The sequence below is a fragment of the Eulemur rufifrons genome, chromosome 6, assembly GCF_041146395.1.
Source record: "Eulemur rufifrons isolate Redbay chromosome 6, OSU_ERuf_1, whole genome shotgun sequence".
Taxonomy (NCBI): Eukaryota; Metazoa; Chordata; class Mammalia; order Primates; family Lemuridae; genus Eulemur; species Eulemur rufifrons.
The window spans coordinates 35,139,395-35,158,079 of NC_090988.1; the positions used below are offsets into that span (position 1 = coordinate 35,139,395).

The 18,685-nt window shown below is 34.8% G+C and overlaps 1 protein-coding gene across 1 annotated transcript in view; it reads left to right on the top strand.

The window, feature by feature from the left end:
• CCDC82 (coiled-coil domain containing 82) overlaps positions 1 to 14,369 on the top strand; it is a 29,112-nt gene extending 14,743 nt beyond the window's left edge. Inside the window, exons 5-7 of the mRNA XM_069469037.1 lie at positions 3,242 to 3,412; positions 9,034 to 9,219; positions 14,304 to 14,369. Of these exons, the coding sequence (XP_069325138.1) occupies positions 3,242 to 3,412; positions 9,034 to 9,219; positions 14,304 to 14,369 (423 nt within the window). The remainder of the gene's footprint in view (positions 1 to 3,241; positions 3,413 to 9,033; positions 9,220 to 14,303) is intronic.
• Positions 14,370 to 18,685: the final 4,316 nt, after the last annotated feature.

Consider the following 18,685-nt stretch of genomic DNA (forward strand, 5'->3'; position numbering starts at 1 on the left):
GCCAAAGCCTAATACAGAGCAAGGTCCTTTTCAATTTTGTGAACACTAACAGAGGTAAGGAAGCTGCAGAAGAAAAGTTTGAAGCTAGCAGAGATTGGTTCATGAGGTTCAAGGAAAGAAGTTATCTTCATAACATAGAAGTGTTAGGTGAAGCAGCAAGTGCCTATGTGGAAGTTGCCGCAAGTTATCCAGAAGATCTAGCTAGTATCATTGACGAAGGGAGTTACACCAAGCAACACGTTTTCAATGTAGATGAAAGAGCCTTCTATTGGAAGAAGGTGACATCTAGGACTTTTATAGCTAGGGAGAATTCAATGCCTGGCTTCAAAGCTTCAAAGGACAGGATGACTCTCTTGTTAGGGGCTAATGCAGCTGATAACTTTTAAGTTGAAGCCAATGCTCGTTTACCATTCCAAAAATCCTAGCACCCTTAAGAATTATGCTAAATTGACTCTGTGTTCTAGAAATGAAACAACAAAGCCTGGATGACAGCACATCTGTTTACAGCTTGGTTTACTGAATATTTTAAGCCCACTATTGAGACCTATTAGTTTAAAATAGAGATTCCTTTCAAAATATTAGTGTTCATTGATAATGTACTTGGTCACCCAAGAGCTCTGATAGAGATATGCAAAGAGACTAATGTTACATTCATGCCTACTAACACAACATCCATTCTGCAACCCATAGAGCAAGAAGTTATTTAAATTTTTAAGTCGTATCATTTAGGAAATAAATTTTGTAAGGCTGTAACTAACATAGATAGTGATTCCCCTGATGGATCTGGGCAAAGTAAATTGAAAACCTTCAGAAGGGATGCACCATTCTAGATGCCATTAAGAAAATTCGTGATTCGTGGGAGCAGATCAAAACATCAACATTAACAGGAGTTTGGAAAAAGTTGATTCCAATCCTCACGGATGACTTTGAGGGGTTCAAGACTCCAGTGGAGGAATTCGCTGCAGATGTGGTAAAAATAGCAAGAGAACTAGAAGTAGAAGTGGAGCCTGAAGATGTGACTGAATTGCTGCAATCTCATGATAAAACTTTAACAGATGAGGAGTTGCTTCTATAGATGAGCAAAGAAAGAGATTTCTTGAGATGGAATCTACTCCTGGTGAAGATGCTGTGAACATTGTTGAAATGAGAACAAAGAATGTAGAATATTACATACACTTAGTTGATAAAGCAATGGCAGGATTTGAGGGGATTGACTACAATTTTGAAAGAAGTTCTGCTTTTGGTAAAATGCTATCAAACAGCATCACATGCTACAGAGAAATATTCATGAAAAGAAAAGTCAATTGATGCAGCAAAATTCAGTGTTGTCTTATTTTAAGAAATTGCCACAGGTACCCAAGTCTTCAGCAACCACTACCCTCATCAGTCAGCAGCCATTGGCAGCAAAGCAAGACCCTCCACCAGCAAAAAGATGACAACTTGCTAAAGGCTCAGATGATTGTTAGCATTTTCTAGCAATAAAGCATTTTTTAATTCAGGTATATACATTGTTTTTTAGACATAATGCTATTGCACACTTAACAGACCACATATAGTATAAACATAACTTTTACATACACTGGGGAAAAAGTTTGTGTGACTCACTTTATTGCTGTATTTGTTTTATTGATGGTGGTCTGGAACCAAACCCACACTATCTCTCATGTATGCCTGTATTATATGTATAGATTATTTAACTTTAGCCAACTAAAGTTTCTTACATGCAAAGAAAAGTATCTTATTTAATCTTCAAAGTAACCCCGTGAGAAAGGCACTATTATTTCCTCCATTTTAGAGATGAGGAAACTGTAACTCAGAAAAATTAAGTAACATAAAAGTTCCACAGCTAGTAATTAGGCCATATTTAAACCTGGAGTCTCTTGGACTCTAAAGTGCATGCCTCTATGCCATATATGCTTTACCCTACTATGGTAGGTTACACTGAATTTGGATAAACCAATGTTGAGATAATAACTGTAAGATACAAAAAAAAAATTAGCTGAAAAATTCAGAGACATAGATGATTCAGCGAGATCTTAGGATAAGTTGGGTTATGCTACAAAAGGTACGTAATATTATATGACAAACAAAACAAACAAAAAAACTTTCGATAACTCAACATTTGTTTTTTACTTACATACCCAGTGTGAGTTGTCAGGGATGCTCTGTGCATTGTAGTCAGTCAGAGAATCAAGCTGAGAGCTTTCATCTCACCATGTGCTTCCACGAGTACCACAGAAAAAGGAAGGGAAAGTGGTTAGTCCATTCAGTCTGAGTTTCAGCCTGTAAGTGACACATTTCATGAAGTTCCATGAAGTATGAGAAATATAAAAAGTAGACCAAAAAAGTTGTTTTAAATCATACAATCAAAACAGGAAACTGTCAGTATATTGGATACTTATTTACCATCAGGCTGGTAGAGGATGTGAATGTGAATTAGTAACCATGCTAATATTCTCACCGTGTGCAGTTCAAATATTGTGGTAAAACCTAATCTATACTATTAATTAGCATAGTAGTGTCTAGCACAGGCCTAGACCATAAGCATAAACACTCAGGCACAAGTAATTTCACAGCTTAATAAAGCTTATTTATGAATGCCAACTGTTTTCTTAGTTTGTTCACTCATTTACAACTGAGCTATTAGACTGTCCATATGAAGACTGGACATGTAGCAATTCCAGTTCCAATTTGTTTATTTCCACAGGACTATAGCAAGTAGTGACAGGCAGATTGAATTACTTCTGGAATGTTTTGTGGAATATATGATATAATTCATATAATGCAGAATGAATGTGATTTTTTTCTCAATGTTTAACTAGCCTAAATGAATTATTTTTCTTATGTTATTTTGAATTTCCACTGTTCATTCTTGCCTATTTTTAACTAATACTTCAATAACACTAACTAGAGGTGAGAAGATGGAAAAGAAGTAAATTAAAATCTATCAAGAACACTACTTAGTAGCAACTCCTAAATGTGAGAGATATGGAACTAATTTTTATCCTAGTCTGATTTCTTTTCATTTAATAGCCAAGAGTATAAATTCATTTTTTAAATTTCAAAATATCTTGTCAAATACCTACTGTGTGCTCATTATTAAAATAAGAAATGCCTGGGTATTTTGGTCTTAATATCTCTTCCTGTAGTGATTCCTAAGATCAGTTTAATTTGGTTAGATTTTTATTTTATTGTTATTTTTTCTCTTTTAAACTTTATTACATTTTAAAATTGTTTTCAGGAGCGGGTAGAAAATTATTCTAATGTAAGTATCCATTTGAAGAACGCTGAAAACTGCTCCTGCCAGGCCTGTGGATTGCATCGCTACTGTAGATATTCAGTGCATTTATCAGGAAAGTTGTATAACACCAGAACCATGGAAACAGATGATTTCATGTCACATGATAAACAGGTATTTTTTTCCTCTAATTTCAATCTTCAGTATTTAGAAATTTTCAGTTCATAAGCTTGCACAAATAACTCTCAGTTATTTTCACAAATGGAGAAAACACTAGAAGAAAGGAAAAGAGTATAAGGAAAGATGATACAATTTTTGAATGTGCAAAAGGTGTCTTATATAGCTGAGGTCCCCAACCCTTGGGTGGCGAACTGGTACCAGTCTGTGGCCTGTTAGGAACCAGGCCCCATAGCAGGAGGGGAGCAGTAGGAGGGTGAGTGAGTAAAGCTCTATCTGTATTTGCAGCTGGCACTCCCCATCACCGCCTGAGCTCCACCTGCCTCTCCACCCCACCCCACCCCACCCCCCCCATCAGTGAAAAAATTGTCTTCCATGAAACCAGTCCTTGGTGCCAGAAAGGTTGGGGACTGCTGTATAGTATATGCATTCCTAATTGACAAATTACTATAAAATATAAATATAAATAAGTGTATATGTAGAGATAAATATATTTCTCTTCTCAACATAGTCATATGCAAATTTCCTAATTATTAAAGCACTGATCCATGATACCTAGAATTCTAGCAAAAATGATTTAATACTTCAAAGAATATTTTCTGTTGCATAAATCAAATATATTGCTGTACATTCATGGTCTTTGTTATCTACAGCTAATCCTGAAGAAGGAAATGAAGTTAGAAAACCATTTTTAGAGCTCTGACATTCCTGTGAAGGAATAAAGATTCTATATAAAATGGTTGATTCAAATATCTAAAAAAATAAAAGAGATCTCATGAAATAAAAGCAAAGAACATTAATATACCAGTCACACAGTGAAAAAATATAAAAGTTAACAAATCAATGGAAAAATGCTTATTCTCCATATAAAGGCATATAATTAAAACTATCTTAAGATGCCAATTGATAACTCTTAAAGTAGCAGAGTATGTTCAAGTCAAATGATAAACTGCAATGCAGTCAAGGTTACGCTGAAACTATTAAGTTCATAGAAAGTGAGGTTCCTGAAAGAAGAAAGGATATGATACATCTTTTTAAAATACTGAATAACTAAATATAGCCAGTATCACAAAGTTATACATATTCAGTGCCTATAAATTTATACTGTACAGATCAATTCAATAAAAGCCAATGACATAATCCTGAAGTTCATTGAAGCATTATTTATAATAGACAAAAATTGGAAATAATCCAAATAAAATATTAGGAGAGTGATTTAATAGCCTATGATATACCAGTATTATGTGACAGAATATAGATCAACCATTAAAATAACATTATGAAGGTTATGAAATATATGTGTATATGCTATCCTTGCATGTATATAAGAATGTGTGTGTGTGTGTTTGTGTGTATAGCTATATGCAAACATTAACCTCGTTATTTTGTATGTTAAGAGAATGTGGGCTGGGTGCAATGGCTCATGCTTATAATCCTAGCACGTTGGAAGGCCAAGGCAGGAGGATCACTTGAGCCCAGGAGTTTGAGACCAGCCTGGGCAACATAGTGAGACTCTGTCTCTATAAAAAATTAAAAAGAAAATCAGCTGGGTATGGTGGCACATGCCTGTAGTCCTAGCTAGTCAGGAAGCTCAGTGGTGGAGGATCACTTGAGCCTAGGAGTTCAAGCCTGCAGTGAGCTATAATCACACTACTATACTTCAGCCTGGGTGATGGAGAGAGACCATGTCTCTAGGAAAAAAATAAAAATAAAAAGGAATATAGGCCGGGCACGGTGGCTCACGCCTGTAATCCTAGCACTCTGGGAGGCCGAGGCGGGTGGATCGCTCGAGGTCAGGAGTTCCAGACCAGCCTGAGCAAGAGTGAGACCTTGTCTCTACTAAAAATAGAGAGAAATTATCTGGAAAACTAAAATATATATAGAAAAAATTAGCCGGGCATGGTGGCGCATGCCTGTAGTCCCAGCTACTCAGGAGGCTGAGGCAGTAGGATCGCTTAAGCCCAGGAGTTTGAGGTTGCTGTGAGCAAGGCTGACGCCACAGCACTCACTCTAGCCCGGGCAACAGAGCAAGACTCTGTCTCAAAAAAAAAAAAAATAGGAATATGACTGAAATTCTTCAATATGAATTTTTTTTCCAGTAATTTTTTCTTTAAAGTGAAGAATAACTTATTAAAATCTATTTTATATCCTACATACTATAGTGTCAATGCATGTATGTAAAGAAGGAAAGAAAGGGAAAGGGAAATAACTCATTTATAATCCAGACCATTAAAGACACTGTGCCTAACCCCAAACCCACGCTCAGAATATTTTGAAAACTAATTCTCCATTTCATATTGCTGCTTATAGGTACATAAAATTGAGACTCTTTGGGATTAACTAGTGTTCTTTTTGAAGGTGCAAATAATACTTTAAAAGAATTCACTTAATAGTGAAATTGTTTAATGATAAAACTTTTCTCCTTACTTACCTAAGATTAGCTACTTTGAAAGAAAGGATGCTTTGATGGAAAGTAGAATTAATGGAAGAGAGTAATTTTAGTTATAGCAGTGCTGGGTAGGGTACTGAGGTGAGAGGCCTTATTGTGGTGAGGTTTGAGGGCATAGATGAGAAGGAAATTACCTGGAGGAATGCAAGATGTGAAATCTGAAAGGCAGTAGGGAGAACTAAAAACAATCTTGAATTAATTTTTAGTTTTGCCCAGAGTCTGTCTAGACTCCTTGAAATGCTTAAGATCTGGTAGGAAGAGATGCAAAAAAACAGACCAAGGGGAAATAGAATCCCTTGGCTTGGTCTGTAGCACTGTTTCTGGAAACCTAGAAATGGAAAACAAACTTCTTCTCAGACTTTGTTATTGAAAATCTTGTTTCCTTGTTCTCCATACTTAACTTCCATAAGGAGCTGGCTCCTCTGCATATAAATGAGAACCTAGAAAAATACTTCAAAAAGCTACCTACAATTAACTGGATATTACCAAGTCTGCATAATACATGTTTCATTATATTTCCTTGCCTTAGTTTGTTATCCAAAGTGTTAATTTATACTTCCACATGATATATCTAATAAATTACAAATCAGATTCTTCTACTGCTTTTGCAATTCAGCACCTTCTGCTTTAGAAAAATTTGGTGACAGTTTTTAGCTCTGTTTCCAGTCTTTGGATATATACATTCACTTGATTCACACAAATAACTGAAGTGACTCAGTTATTCTCATACTTATCAATTCATAGAACTATGCTAACTCACTCTGCATAGTGGACCAGTAATCATTTATATTTCTTGCTTATCTGCTTTGTGAACATTCACCACAGCACTTATTATTTTTCTATCTCAGGCAATTTTTTGATACTGTCTTTCTTGTTAGAATAGTTTCCTTACTGTACAGAAATTCAATTAGATAATTAGAAGCAATCTCTGAAAACGTTTCTGGACATTTAAGAAAACCATTCTAACAGCATAATTTTACCTGTTTTAGTACTTAATGCAAATGGAATCCTACAGTGTAAGCTGTATTGTACCATATATATCAATTCATATGGTAAAGAAGTATAATGGGCTGTAACCATACACTAAAATGGGGATGGGGTGACGGGACAAGTCCACTTGGAGTATTACACCTATTATATGATCTACTGTTTTCTATTAAGCCTTATAGCAGTGATGCTGTTCCATATAAAATTAGGCTCTTCCATATAAAATGTGATCATGCTTTGGGAAAAAAGTAGTGTGAGAACATTGTAAAGGTAATTTGGGGTTTATTGACATATATAATGGTAAGTAGATGCCAGGAGGGTAGGAATTAGAAATGGAAAGAAGTAAAACATAATGTTTAATATTTCAAAGGATATTTATGATTCATACAGGAAAAAAATTAAGGATTTTTAAACATCCCTCCTTCCCTCTTGTTCCAACTTAAAAATTCTGTGCAGATAAATTCCTCTTATTTTGGTGGAAAGATAGAATACAATGTGATAGAAACACAAATCACGTTATTCTATGACTATATTTTATCCAGAACAGCTACAGCAGACTTCTCCCACACAATCTACTTTGATGTGGAGACACACGGGATACCCTTAGTGGCACTACAGCTATTGTGGTATCTTTTTACTCAAACTGGGAGGTATTGGCAAGTGAATTATTGGAATGTCATTTACTACTAGGACTACTTCTATGATAATGTTGAATTGGAAAAGCTACTTTTAATAAGCCAGCAAAGTACAATAATACCTGATTACTTCTAATGATCTGAAAAGCAGGAAGGTTTTTATAGAACCATGAACAGAAATCTAAATATGCTTTTCTTAAACTTTTGGGGATTTAAAGAAAGTTGTAAGATGTGCAGAATACCATTTTCATATGAAAATACATCAAACCTGACTCTTGCCAATCACCATGATATGACTTTTATTCATTTTTGGCAACATACTCTTGGCTTATCTATTGAACATCATCATCTGTGTGTTCCCTTGCAGTGTGGCTTCAGGGAAAAAAAGTACAATTTTTAGTTAGATAGAACACAAGATAGGTAGATAAATATTAAAAGTATACCACTTGTATTGAACTCATGAAGACATAACCAATTAGTGAACTTGGGCACAGACACAAATACATAAGTTAACAAGAGTTTACCTATTTCTTCAGGTTACTCCATGAGAATAAAACTGACCATATCATAATGTTTAGAGCCCTTTCTGATGCATTTTCTGTAGTGGGTGAAAATATGTAGGTAAAAATACGTTTAATTTGGTCAGTGTAATGATGCTATCTTTCTATTTTGACTGTGGGTTTGTATTATAAAACAAACTGTAAGCATTCAGAACATTCTGAAAGGGAAGTGCTCTGGTTGTTTGATTTCACAAAAGAGTTCTTAATCATAGAATCCTAGAAGTTCATCTAAACATAGAAATTAAAATTCTTTTAGCTGGCTGATAATAAAATATTAATATGTCTTATTCACATACAATACCTTAATGAAAGCAATAAATATGCCTAAACATAAAGTTATTTTTTATTTTATAATTTTTTTGGGAAAAATTATTTAGTAAAAAACTACCAATACTTAATATTAGTGTAAGAGTTCCAGTTTTACATGTTGCTTATGTCTAGAAAATTACTGTAATTTAGGTATTTTTAACTCAGTGAATATGTACTTAACAATACTTTACATGCTTTCTCTTACTTTCATGTGTGTCTGTCTTTGTGCCTTAGAAGCCATTTCTCTCTCCCTTCTCAAACTTGGATACCTTTATATTCTCAAGACTTTGAGCATCACCTACTTGCAGATCTTTCTCCTCTCTGGATAGGGCCAAGTGCCCTTCCTCACTAGCGTCTTGGGCATAGCATTTGTCATGTTGTCTTGTAATTATTTGTCTTCCTCCCCAAATTGTAAGCTCCCTAACATAGGTAGTACATCTTTCACTTATCTGTCTTCAGTGCCCAGCCCAATACTTGAAACATAATAGGTGCTCATTTTTGACTGGTTGTATAAGTAAGGGAAGGTAAAGGAATCATTGTATAAACATTTAAATAAAGTTGATAATGCATTTGTTACATTCTACTATTAAAGAAAATCTGAAAACAAGAAAAGCTATATGTATTCATTACATATTTTCACTTCATATGTCAGATAATAATTTTTATTTCTTGATTTAGGTGTTTACGGTTGGCAGAATTTGTGCTGATCGTACCAGAATTTATCATAAACTGAAACATTTTAAATTCAAACTGTACCAAGAATGTTGCTCCATTGCAAAGACAGAAGAAGTGGAGGATGAACAGGTTAAAGAAACAGTGGAAAGAATTTTCAGTCAGTCAAAAGAAAGTGGCTGGATTAAGGAGGTAAGGTGAATATATAAAAGCCTTCTCATACTGTAGATTCTGGAGCCTAATTATGATCAGCAAAAGGATACAAATTAGAAGACAGTGAAATTTAAAAGAGAATCTCTCCTTCTCTCCCTGTCTTTGTATTTTCTCATCTTCCACCCATTCCTTTCATGCTTATCATTGTCCTACCCTGAATAGATGCCCTGATGTTCTACGGATTCACTCAGTTCATCAGATAAATTTTAATAAGCAATAGTACTGTTCCTTAATGAAGGACCTCTGTCCTTTCACTTTTACATATGTATTGCTTACATATATATTAAGTCCCCTTATTTTCTTTGACAAAGTATAGGACTCACCTCTGCTTGTCTGCTTCCTATTCTTTAGAACAGTTCTTGTGACCTGAGAGTGAAGAAGCACCTGGTGCCAATCTGAGGAAAGGATCTCGGCTGCCAGTTCTAATACCACCCACATCCTCTTCTTGAGGACATGGGACTGAGCAGTGAGCACTGTAACTGAAGATCGAGGGGAATGCAGAGGTTTCAGGCCACGGCACTGATTTTGATTCCCCCATATCCTATTGATCACTAAATTTGATATCAGGGATAAAGTGGGGGTTTTGAAGAGTGCACTGGATTCCCGAAGATCTGCTGGCAGCTCATAAGCTCTGGTCTGCTCACAGAGCTTTTAGAATTGTTTATGGTCCATGGAAAGAATGCTAATATGATTGCAATCTTCTAAAGCAAGTCTAGTTACATGAATGTGTAAGAGAGAACAAATAGTAGATTTTCAGACAACTCAGATAAATAATATATTTAATCTTGAAAAGAAAAGAAAAAAGCCTGACTTGAAATCCATTGCCTGGGTTATATCACAGGGAAATTTGTAAAAGAGAAAAATAAAAAATAAGGCAAGAGAGCTTAGAACACAGACTTATGAGCAGAGGGAAAGAAAAAGAGAACAAGAAAATAGGAACTTCTTAGGACACGTCATGTTTAGTGTAGGTCTCCCATTCTAGAGAATGACATCATAATTGGGTTCTCTTTTAACAATTATCCCCACCGCAAACCACCACCCAGTGATCTTGACTGCCCCCACATCTTGATCCTTAAGTCTTCTTCCTCTCATTTTACTCTCTTCAGCTTTTTATCTTTTACTTTGCTTCTACTTCTCCTGCTCTAAATGCTTCCCCCCAACCATCCTTCTCTGTGCTTTTCCATTTGTCTTAGGGGAGAGCTGTCACTTACCCAGTAATGCCCGTCTTCATTTTCCAGACAACATTAGATTCTTAAGTGCTTTTATCGATGCCTTTAAGTGTTGCCAGCCCTCTAGTGGAATGATAAAACCTGTTGGGATGCCACATTTGTGAAGAATTGTATACTAGGTGTAGAAGAATCACTGTTCATGTATTACATATATTATATCCTAATAGCATATATGGGGAAGAACATTAAACTCCTTGCAGAAAAAACAAACGGCATTTCCAAATCATATACCTTATAGAAAGCTTAACAAGGTCTAGGACAGCAGAAGGGAGCTGGAATAAGAAAAATACTCTCAGGAAAAGAAAGCCAAGTGTCATATTATGTATAAAGAATAACACCTAGCATTAGGCATTGAAGGCATTTCAAGATCATGCATTGTGTTTAGGACAGTGTGACCATTTTTTTCACATAAAAATACCAAAAAGCTTAATTTTCTAAAGTTGTTGAGATCCCTCCATTAAAAAAAAAAATTGTCCAAAGATTTTCTCAAAATATTTCCTAGAAACCACAGAAGTTTATAAACCTATTTGCAGCTTTTTGTGTTGTGATGAAATTTCAAAGTTTGTCAAGTGCTGTATATTTTCCACCTTCTGCCTCTTCCTGTCTCTTTGTGCCTTTGAGTGATAGCACTGCATGTGCTTTGTGTGCCTTCTTTGGCTGCAGTCTCCTGGTCACAGATAACTCTAACCCTTTAGAATGCCTGGGGCTCAGTGCTACTTGAATGCCATCTCCTTGGCTCTTTCTGCTCTTACCTCCCAATTATGGCAACCCCTTCTTTTGCCTTGCACAAACTATTTGTTTCTGGCTTTCTGCCCCAGCCTGTGTTTCACACCTTACTTTTTCCCCTACCTGCCCCTTCTCCAACCATTTTTCTTCCATTATCTCAGGATATCTCAGTATGTCTTCCTAAAGACCTGCCAACCAAACTGACTTCAGTCTTCTTTTTGTTTGTCCTAACTGTCGAACTAGGATGATTTTTAATCTAATGATATTAAAGAAGTGTAGGAGCAACTCAAGTATAAGAAAAAAAAAAGATAGAAAAATTATAATAAAACCAAAATGTATAATAAAAATAATAAAATATACATATTCTGAAGAAGAATTAAAGAAAATACTATAATATGAACAAAATAGAATATGAAAAATTCTAACAAATATTTTTTCATTAAGAAGAAAGTGCATATGATGATGGGGTTTCTTGGACAATTGAAGATAGTATTGTTGGGTTGGGGTGGTGGATACCTGAACAATAGGAAGTGAAGAAAGTATGTCAACAGAATTAATTAAAGTGTCCATTTATACTTTAAATACAACTATAAAACTGTTACAAGTGACAGTTGTATTTAAAGTAAATTTTAAACATGTTACATAAATATTGTTACATAAATAAGAATTTAAAATTATAATTGGATATGCCTCCCCTTCCTTAAACTATTCTTATTTCTTCTGTTCCTTTTCCTCTCTTTTTAACTTTTTTCTTTCCCTTTTTTTCCCACCCCTTAAACTGATGTTTCTCAAAACATGGTCCTAAACTAACTGTGTCAGAATCACCTAGAATTTGTGGAAAATGTATAATCCCTGGCCTCACTTCTGACCTATTGAATGACAATCCTTGGAGGTATTAAACAACAGATATTTTAAAAATTGGGTGATTCCTAAGTAAATTAAAGATTGAGGACCACTGATTAAAAGTACCTGTTACACCAGAGTCTGTCCTCAGTTCTCACAGTTTCCTTGGCAAATCAATTCCTTTCTGCAGGACTAGTTGCTACTTCTGAGTAGAAAACTCCAAACTCCTTTTATGTTCTGACGTTTTCCCCACACTTCATTCCTGCAGTTCCAGCTGTTTCCATAAGTAGGGCAATCTTTCATTACAAGAGAATAATCTTCATTATTCAGATAAGACCCAGCCTCTCCAAATTTTTAGTAAAGAAGAACTATGGGAGCAGCATCATTAGGTGGAGAACATGACAGAGTAATACTGAATTCTAAGTTTCACTTTCCCTTTCGAGGTTTTTCTTTTTTCTTACCACAGCTACATCCCTGTCCTACCCTTTAAATCTCAGAAACAGCATACTATAATGGTTAAAAGTATAGATTTAAATATTTTTTCTGCCACTTACTAGCAGTAGAATTTGGGGGCAAGTTACTTTATTTCTCTAAGCCTAAGTTTTCTAATTTGTAAAGTAGGAACTAAAACAATAATGATAATTAGAGTTTTGATTGCAGAGATTAAATGTGTAACACATTTTAAGCATTTAGTATAAGACCTAGCAATTAGTAAGTGATCAATTAATGTTAGCTGTACTTTGCAAATGAAAGTGAGGAGAGGTTTTCCTTTCTATCTTAGTACAGCTGAGATAGATTTTAATTTTTCAAAAAGAAATTTAATAAATAATAGAGAAAAAAGGATATAAAGAAAAATAACATAAAAAGCATAAAAAAGCCACATTTTTTAAGTATAAGTTTCTAGAATACTTTATTTATATCTAATCAAATCTGAGTACTAGACCAAGAAAATCCCTAATTAGTCCATAGATTATTTCCCCTTCTGTTATGTTCTTCATTCTTTCCTGAGAAAGTGATCCAGATATCTTGGGGATATAAAAGGGTTTCATGGCCTTGTCTAGAAGGAAAATGCATTCTTCACATTCCCTTCTGTTGTCCCTATCACCGTAAAAGTCAGGATCATCAAGATCCTTTCTCATCTCATTAAGGATAGAAAGAGAGTTCATAAACAGAGTCAAGAAACCATTAGATCATTTAATCTCCTCAACTGAAGTAAGCGGTTTGAAATTATGTATCTCTTTTCCTCCCTCAACTGCCTGTGAAGTAGCCCTGCCATTCATTATGCTTCTACTCTGTCAACTCTCAACCCTCTAAATCATCTTGACTCCTCTCTTAACTTGTTCTACCCTGTTCTTTACTCTCCATCTTCATTGCTATCACTCAAATTTAGGCCCTCATTTCTTAATTTGTTACCATAGACGCATGACTAGTTGCCAAACCATTCTAGAATGGCTATTTTACCAATTTTCTTAAAATGCACCCCAGAATAGGTCAGTCTCCTGCTCTAAAACCTTTAGCAGCTTTCCATTGCCTATCAAATTATTGTAAAACTCCTTAACCTAGCATTTAATACTTTTTATTCTCTGACCTCAATCCCTTTGGTTCAGTCTTACCTCTTTCTGTTCCTCTACAAAACCTCAGATTGTAGCCAGGCCCCATGCTTTCTTGTCATGTCACTGTTGGATGGACTGTTGTCTCTTACAGAAAACTCTCACCACCAGCTCTTTGCCTACCAAATCTTTTTCCCAGGACAGCCTAAATGCCACTCTTTTCTGGTCACCTCAGTTAACCATGTCCCCTCTTACAAACCCTCTTAATAGTGTCCATACCTCTTTATTATGGCACTTATTACTGATTGCCATTGGTATATTACTATTGAATTCTGTTCTCTTTAGGGTCAGGGAAAGTATCTTTTTAAAATTTTGTACCTAGACAGTGATTAGCAGAGTATTTTATATATATGTTAAACAAATTTTTGTTGAATTAAGTTATTGAAGTTATTGCATTTCTACTTTAAGTATAATAGAAAAATTATAACTTACAAGACAGTTATGAAATTAGTAATAATATTCAGTTTGATCTCTTGCCAATGCTTTCTGTGAGTTAGAAATGCTTATTTGAAATTGAGTTCCTATTTATAATAAAAAGATTTTTGTTCTGATTACATGAAATGAACTTGTTCCTGTTTGTGTCTATAGTTTGAAAAGGCCTAGCTTATCTTCATTGCTTTGAGTAAAATAACTAGCTTTTTTATTATATATGCAGAAATACGGTCAACTTGAAGAATATCTCAATTTTGCGGATTACTTTCAAGATGAGAAGTTTGACTGAATTGTAACACATTTCCTTCAGAGAAGATTTTATAAATTCTTGTAAATGTGAAGATCCTGAATCTTGTTTCTCTATATCATGTGACAAATTTATAAATTTTATGTACATCTTCATGGCAGAATATCTTGTATAAAACATATGTTCATCTTAATTCCCATGACATGGCACTCTACAGTCTAATAAAACTTTTATCTGATGTACATAGAAAACATAGGATTAATAATTTTTAAATCTGTAAATGTATTTTAAAGTTACATAACAATGCCTTTATAACACATGACTGTCAAGTGAATGAGCTGTTCATGTCTTGTCCGTTTAATAGATATATGTTGTATTTTAAAAATGTATTTAGATTAACATCTATGTGTATTTGTTGCTGTATCCCTTTCCAAGTCTGTTTATTATTTTTTTGCAGTATTACGTGATCTTTACTAATATATTTTTGAATACTATCATCTAAATCACTGGGCCATGGAAGAAGACTCAATGTATCATTCAGTCCAATCCCCTTGCCTCACAATCAGAGCATAGCTTATTTATTCCAAGTACAGAGTGTATTTTTCCTTTTCTAAAGTTTCCCTTTCAAATAGATTTCAGGCCTCTAGAGTCTTTCAACTCTCACATTCAAGAATAATTTCATGATATTTATTTTTATGTCTTATAATATTCTTTTTTCTATTCAATTTTTTGTAGATATTAATGAGTAAGATGTATTTTATTTATTTTTATCCATAACTTTTCCCATATAAGTATATGTGTTAGGGTCAGAATATCTCAGAAAGACAAAGTCAGCCAAAAACACTTTAAAAGCATATTTTGGTACCTGCGTTGCTTTGCACACCTCAATTCTCCCATAAAATAATAAAGTAAAACAATTGTAGAGTGAACAAATGAACCTGTCTATTCTATATTTTTATTTCTTAAAAGTGGTATTTTAGTAGGATCCATTCTACTGTGGAATTTTAGATATTTTTTTCTTACTAGAATTGTTGGTTGAACTTGACTTCATCTATTATGTGATTCATGGCATGGACCTCAGTGTATGTGTATACATGAAAAGCTACATTAAGTTTTTACATGGAGATTAGTTTTCTTCAATTCATTTCCTGAAATTATCTATATTATTATTATAAACAAACTAAATAGAAAAAACTCACCAAATGGTAAGAATGCTGATGTTTAATAAGTAGGGTATACCTTTTTCAAAAGTGTAAAATAGAAATTTCAGCCACATATCCATACTCTAATTTGAATTTCTCCAGCACGTGGCAAAATAATCCTTAACTAAATTCCAGGGAATAAAAATGAAGCCATAGTTGAAAGGTGAGGATGAAGGGGACAGTGTCCAAAAACAAGCAGAGTTAGAGGAGAAGTGACAGTCAAAGTGGAAGGGTAAAGGATCATGAATGATTTATAATAAGGAAGGCCAGAGGAAATGCAAGAGAATGATTTCTAAAGTACTTCTCATACATGACACTACGGACAAGCCTGAGATAGGTGAACAGTGAAATAGTTCCAACCAGAAAGTTTTAAAAATTGATTTATCTATTATTTTTAATAGCATACAGTTAACTTGTAAAATTAAGGCACTAATAATTCCAGGGACTTATGATGGTAGCTGGTCCAGTTCATAGGCCAGGCATCTTCTTGGTCTGAAGCGTTTTTCCTGTTGGAACAGCTGACTGTTGACCATGAACTGATGGTTATAGGTTAATGTTTCTGATGTCTGAGATCACTGCAGCCAAGCATGTTACTTCACTGGGTATTTAGATAATACAAGAGGCTTTTTAAGGTACATGGTAACACCAAAAGAATGGCAAAGAGACAGGCTGTTAGGAAATGAGAATTAGCATAGATTAGGGGACCAAAATCAAACATTAATAGTTTATAACAAAATAATATTGTAAAAATAGAATTAATCTTTACAATTATGATGTATTATCAATATTGATTCTATTATAACAAAAATAGTTTTTAAGCTTATAAATCTCACATGTCATCTCATATGACTGAAATTTTTATATCCAGGCATTTATTACTATAGTGCTTTAGTGTTAGGTAGCTATGGATAGAAGAGATGAGAACAGAAATGGACAAGTAAAAGGGAAGTAATGTTTGTAAGAATTCATAAGGCTATACAAAAGTTTTAGGGGTATGAGAGAGGGAACAGAACCATAAAACAGGAAAAACAAGCGCACAAAATAAATGTTTATTTTAAAGGCAGTTGGATGCAATCGACCATATTTCCTGACTTGTGTGCTCTCATATTCAGATGAGTAGTTCTATGTAGTACTCATTCCTTGGAGGTATTATAGGACTTGCTTAAACTCCAGCATATTGACTGGAGATAGTTGCAGCCCTTGAGCTACTTTGGGGATAGTCTATCTTCCCTATAACTCCTCTCACATTTGATATTGAGGCAGCAAGATCAGTGGTTAAGAGAGGTTTGAAGTCATTCTCGAGTTGGAATCTTGGTCTCTTACTTTCTGGTTATTTAAACTGGGACACATAGTTTAATTTTGATGAGACTCAGTTTCCTCATTTATAAATGGGGTTAATAATACCTCTCTCAGGATTGTTCATAGATTGAAGGAGATCATATATGTGAAATGCTGCACCTGAAACAGTGATTTTTTTAAATAGTAACTGATGTGAATGGAAATGAGGATTTTGATGATAATGATGTCACCTTGAAATAAAATGATTTTATATGGGTAAATGTGTACAAAAGACACTCCAAAGAAGTGTCCTACACCATTGGAATATAGTATGAAAATTTATTAAATTCCTGCTTCACAAGTTTTTAAATATGCCCATGTCTAGCAGAGAAATCAAAGTTTATTATATCATTTAGGAACAGCTGATTTGACTAATGATTCCATTTATTAATCAAAATCTATGTACTGCAGTGCTATGGAGTGAACATTAAGTTTTAAATTTAAATATTACACTTTTTTCTCTTTTATCAGGTATGACTGCCAAATGTAAAACACCCATAGTAGCAGAAAAAGAGATTGTCTAATAAACACGAGTTTTTAAGAATCAAATATGAAATTATTTAAACTCTTTCATTTTTTTAAATACTTCATGACAGAGTTCACCATTAAAATTTTATTTATATAACAAAGATATATTTCTGCTTTTCTTCTCATGAGTAATGAGGAACTAACAGCCTTGGAAGGGACAGACAGAAGTATGTTCCAATGAAAAGTTTAAAAATTGTATTCCATCAGAGTGTACTTGTTCCCATTTCCAAGCTAACATTCCAGGATTTGTGAAAAATAAAATGGACTAAAGTAAGCCAACCTATAGGGAACTGAGTTGTAAATAAATCCAGTCTTGAAATATTTGCATTGATTTTGCCCATACATTTCTTTCCTTAGCTCAGTTTGAAGCAAGAGCCATGTTACTGAAATGCCAAAGTTCATTTAAATTAATGAAGGTCCATTGCTTGAGACCTCAAATCCAAATGACTTCCAAGTTAGGTCACCCTGAATATTTTTGGTCCTGACTGTTCCAATATTGTGCTCACCTTAGTTAATTTTTCATAATTGATAATGACAAGCAGAATTCACTATAAGGTTTAATATTTTCAAAGTAAGATCATCTGAAGATGAGGGGACAATGGTCTGTGTAAGAGAGCTGTTTTGGTTTGTGCTATTAAACTTCTTGAAATTCAACCGCTACATACTGCTTTTTCTCATCGTATATGCTCACTAGATAGCTTTGGGGACTTCAGATCTTGTATTTGGTTTGTCATAGGCAATCCTGCATTTTCAAAGAAAAACCTCTTTTCCTACAACTGGTATTGGTAATTTTATCATCCTCATAAAATATTTTATTTATCCCTACTGATTTGCTTGTGATCACCCAGATTCACTTACCCAGAGACACACAAAGGGCAGGCAGGTGGGTAGACACCACACCTGCCTGCCCTTTAGGAGCTAACAATGTGATTTCCCCTCCTCTCCACACACGCCCCCGCCCCCAACATGCATTCACCATCTTCTTTATTAATGAACATTTCCTCAGTGCTCACCCAGCTCTCGCTAGGGTGCTCAGTGGTGTCATTTACAACATATTGAAAAATGAAAATGATATCCTCAGGGGGGCGTAATGTAGGTCTGAAGGGGAAAACACATTCCCGGCCCCCGGAATTTCTTAAACATTTAGAGCTGGTGCAGTGGTTGTGTAGAGGTTGGGGAATTTCCCCAGCCTTCCCCCCCAGCCAAGTCCGAGGCCGAGCGGAGCGAGGGCTGCTGAGATTCGCAGGCTTTGGGATTTACCTCTTCAGCCACTGGGAGGCCCTCTGCGTT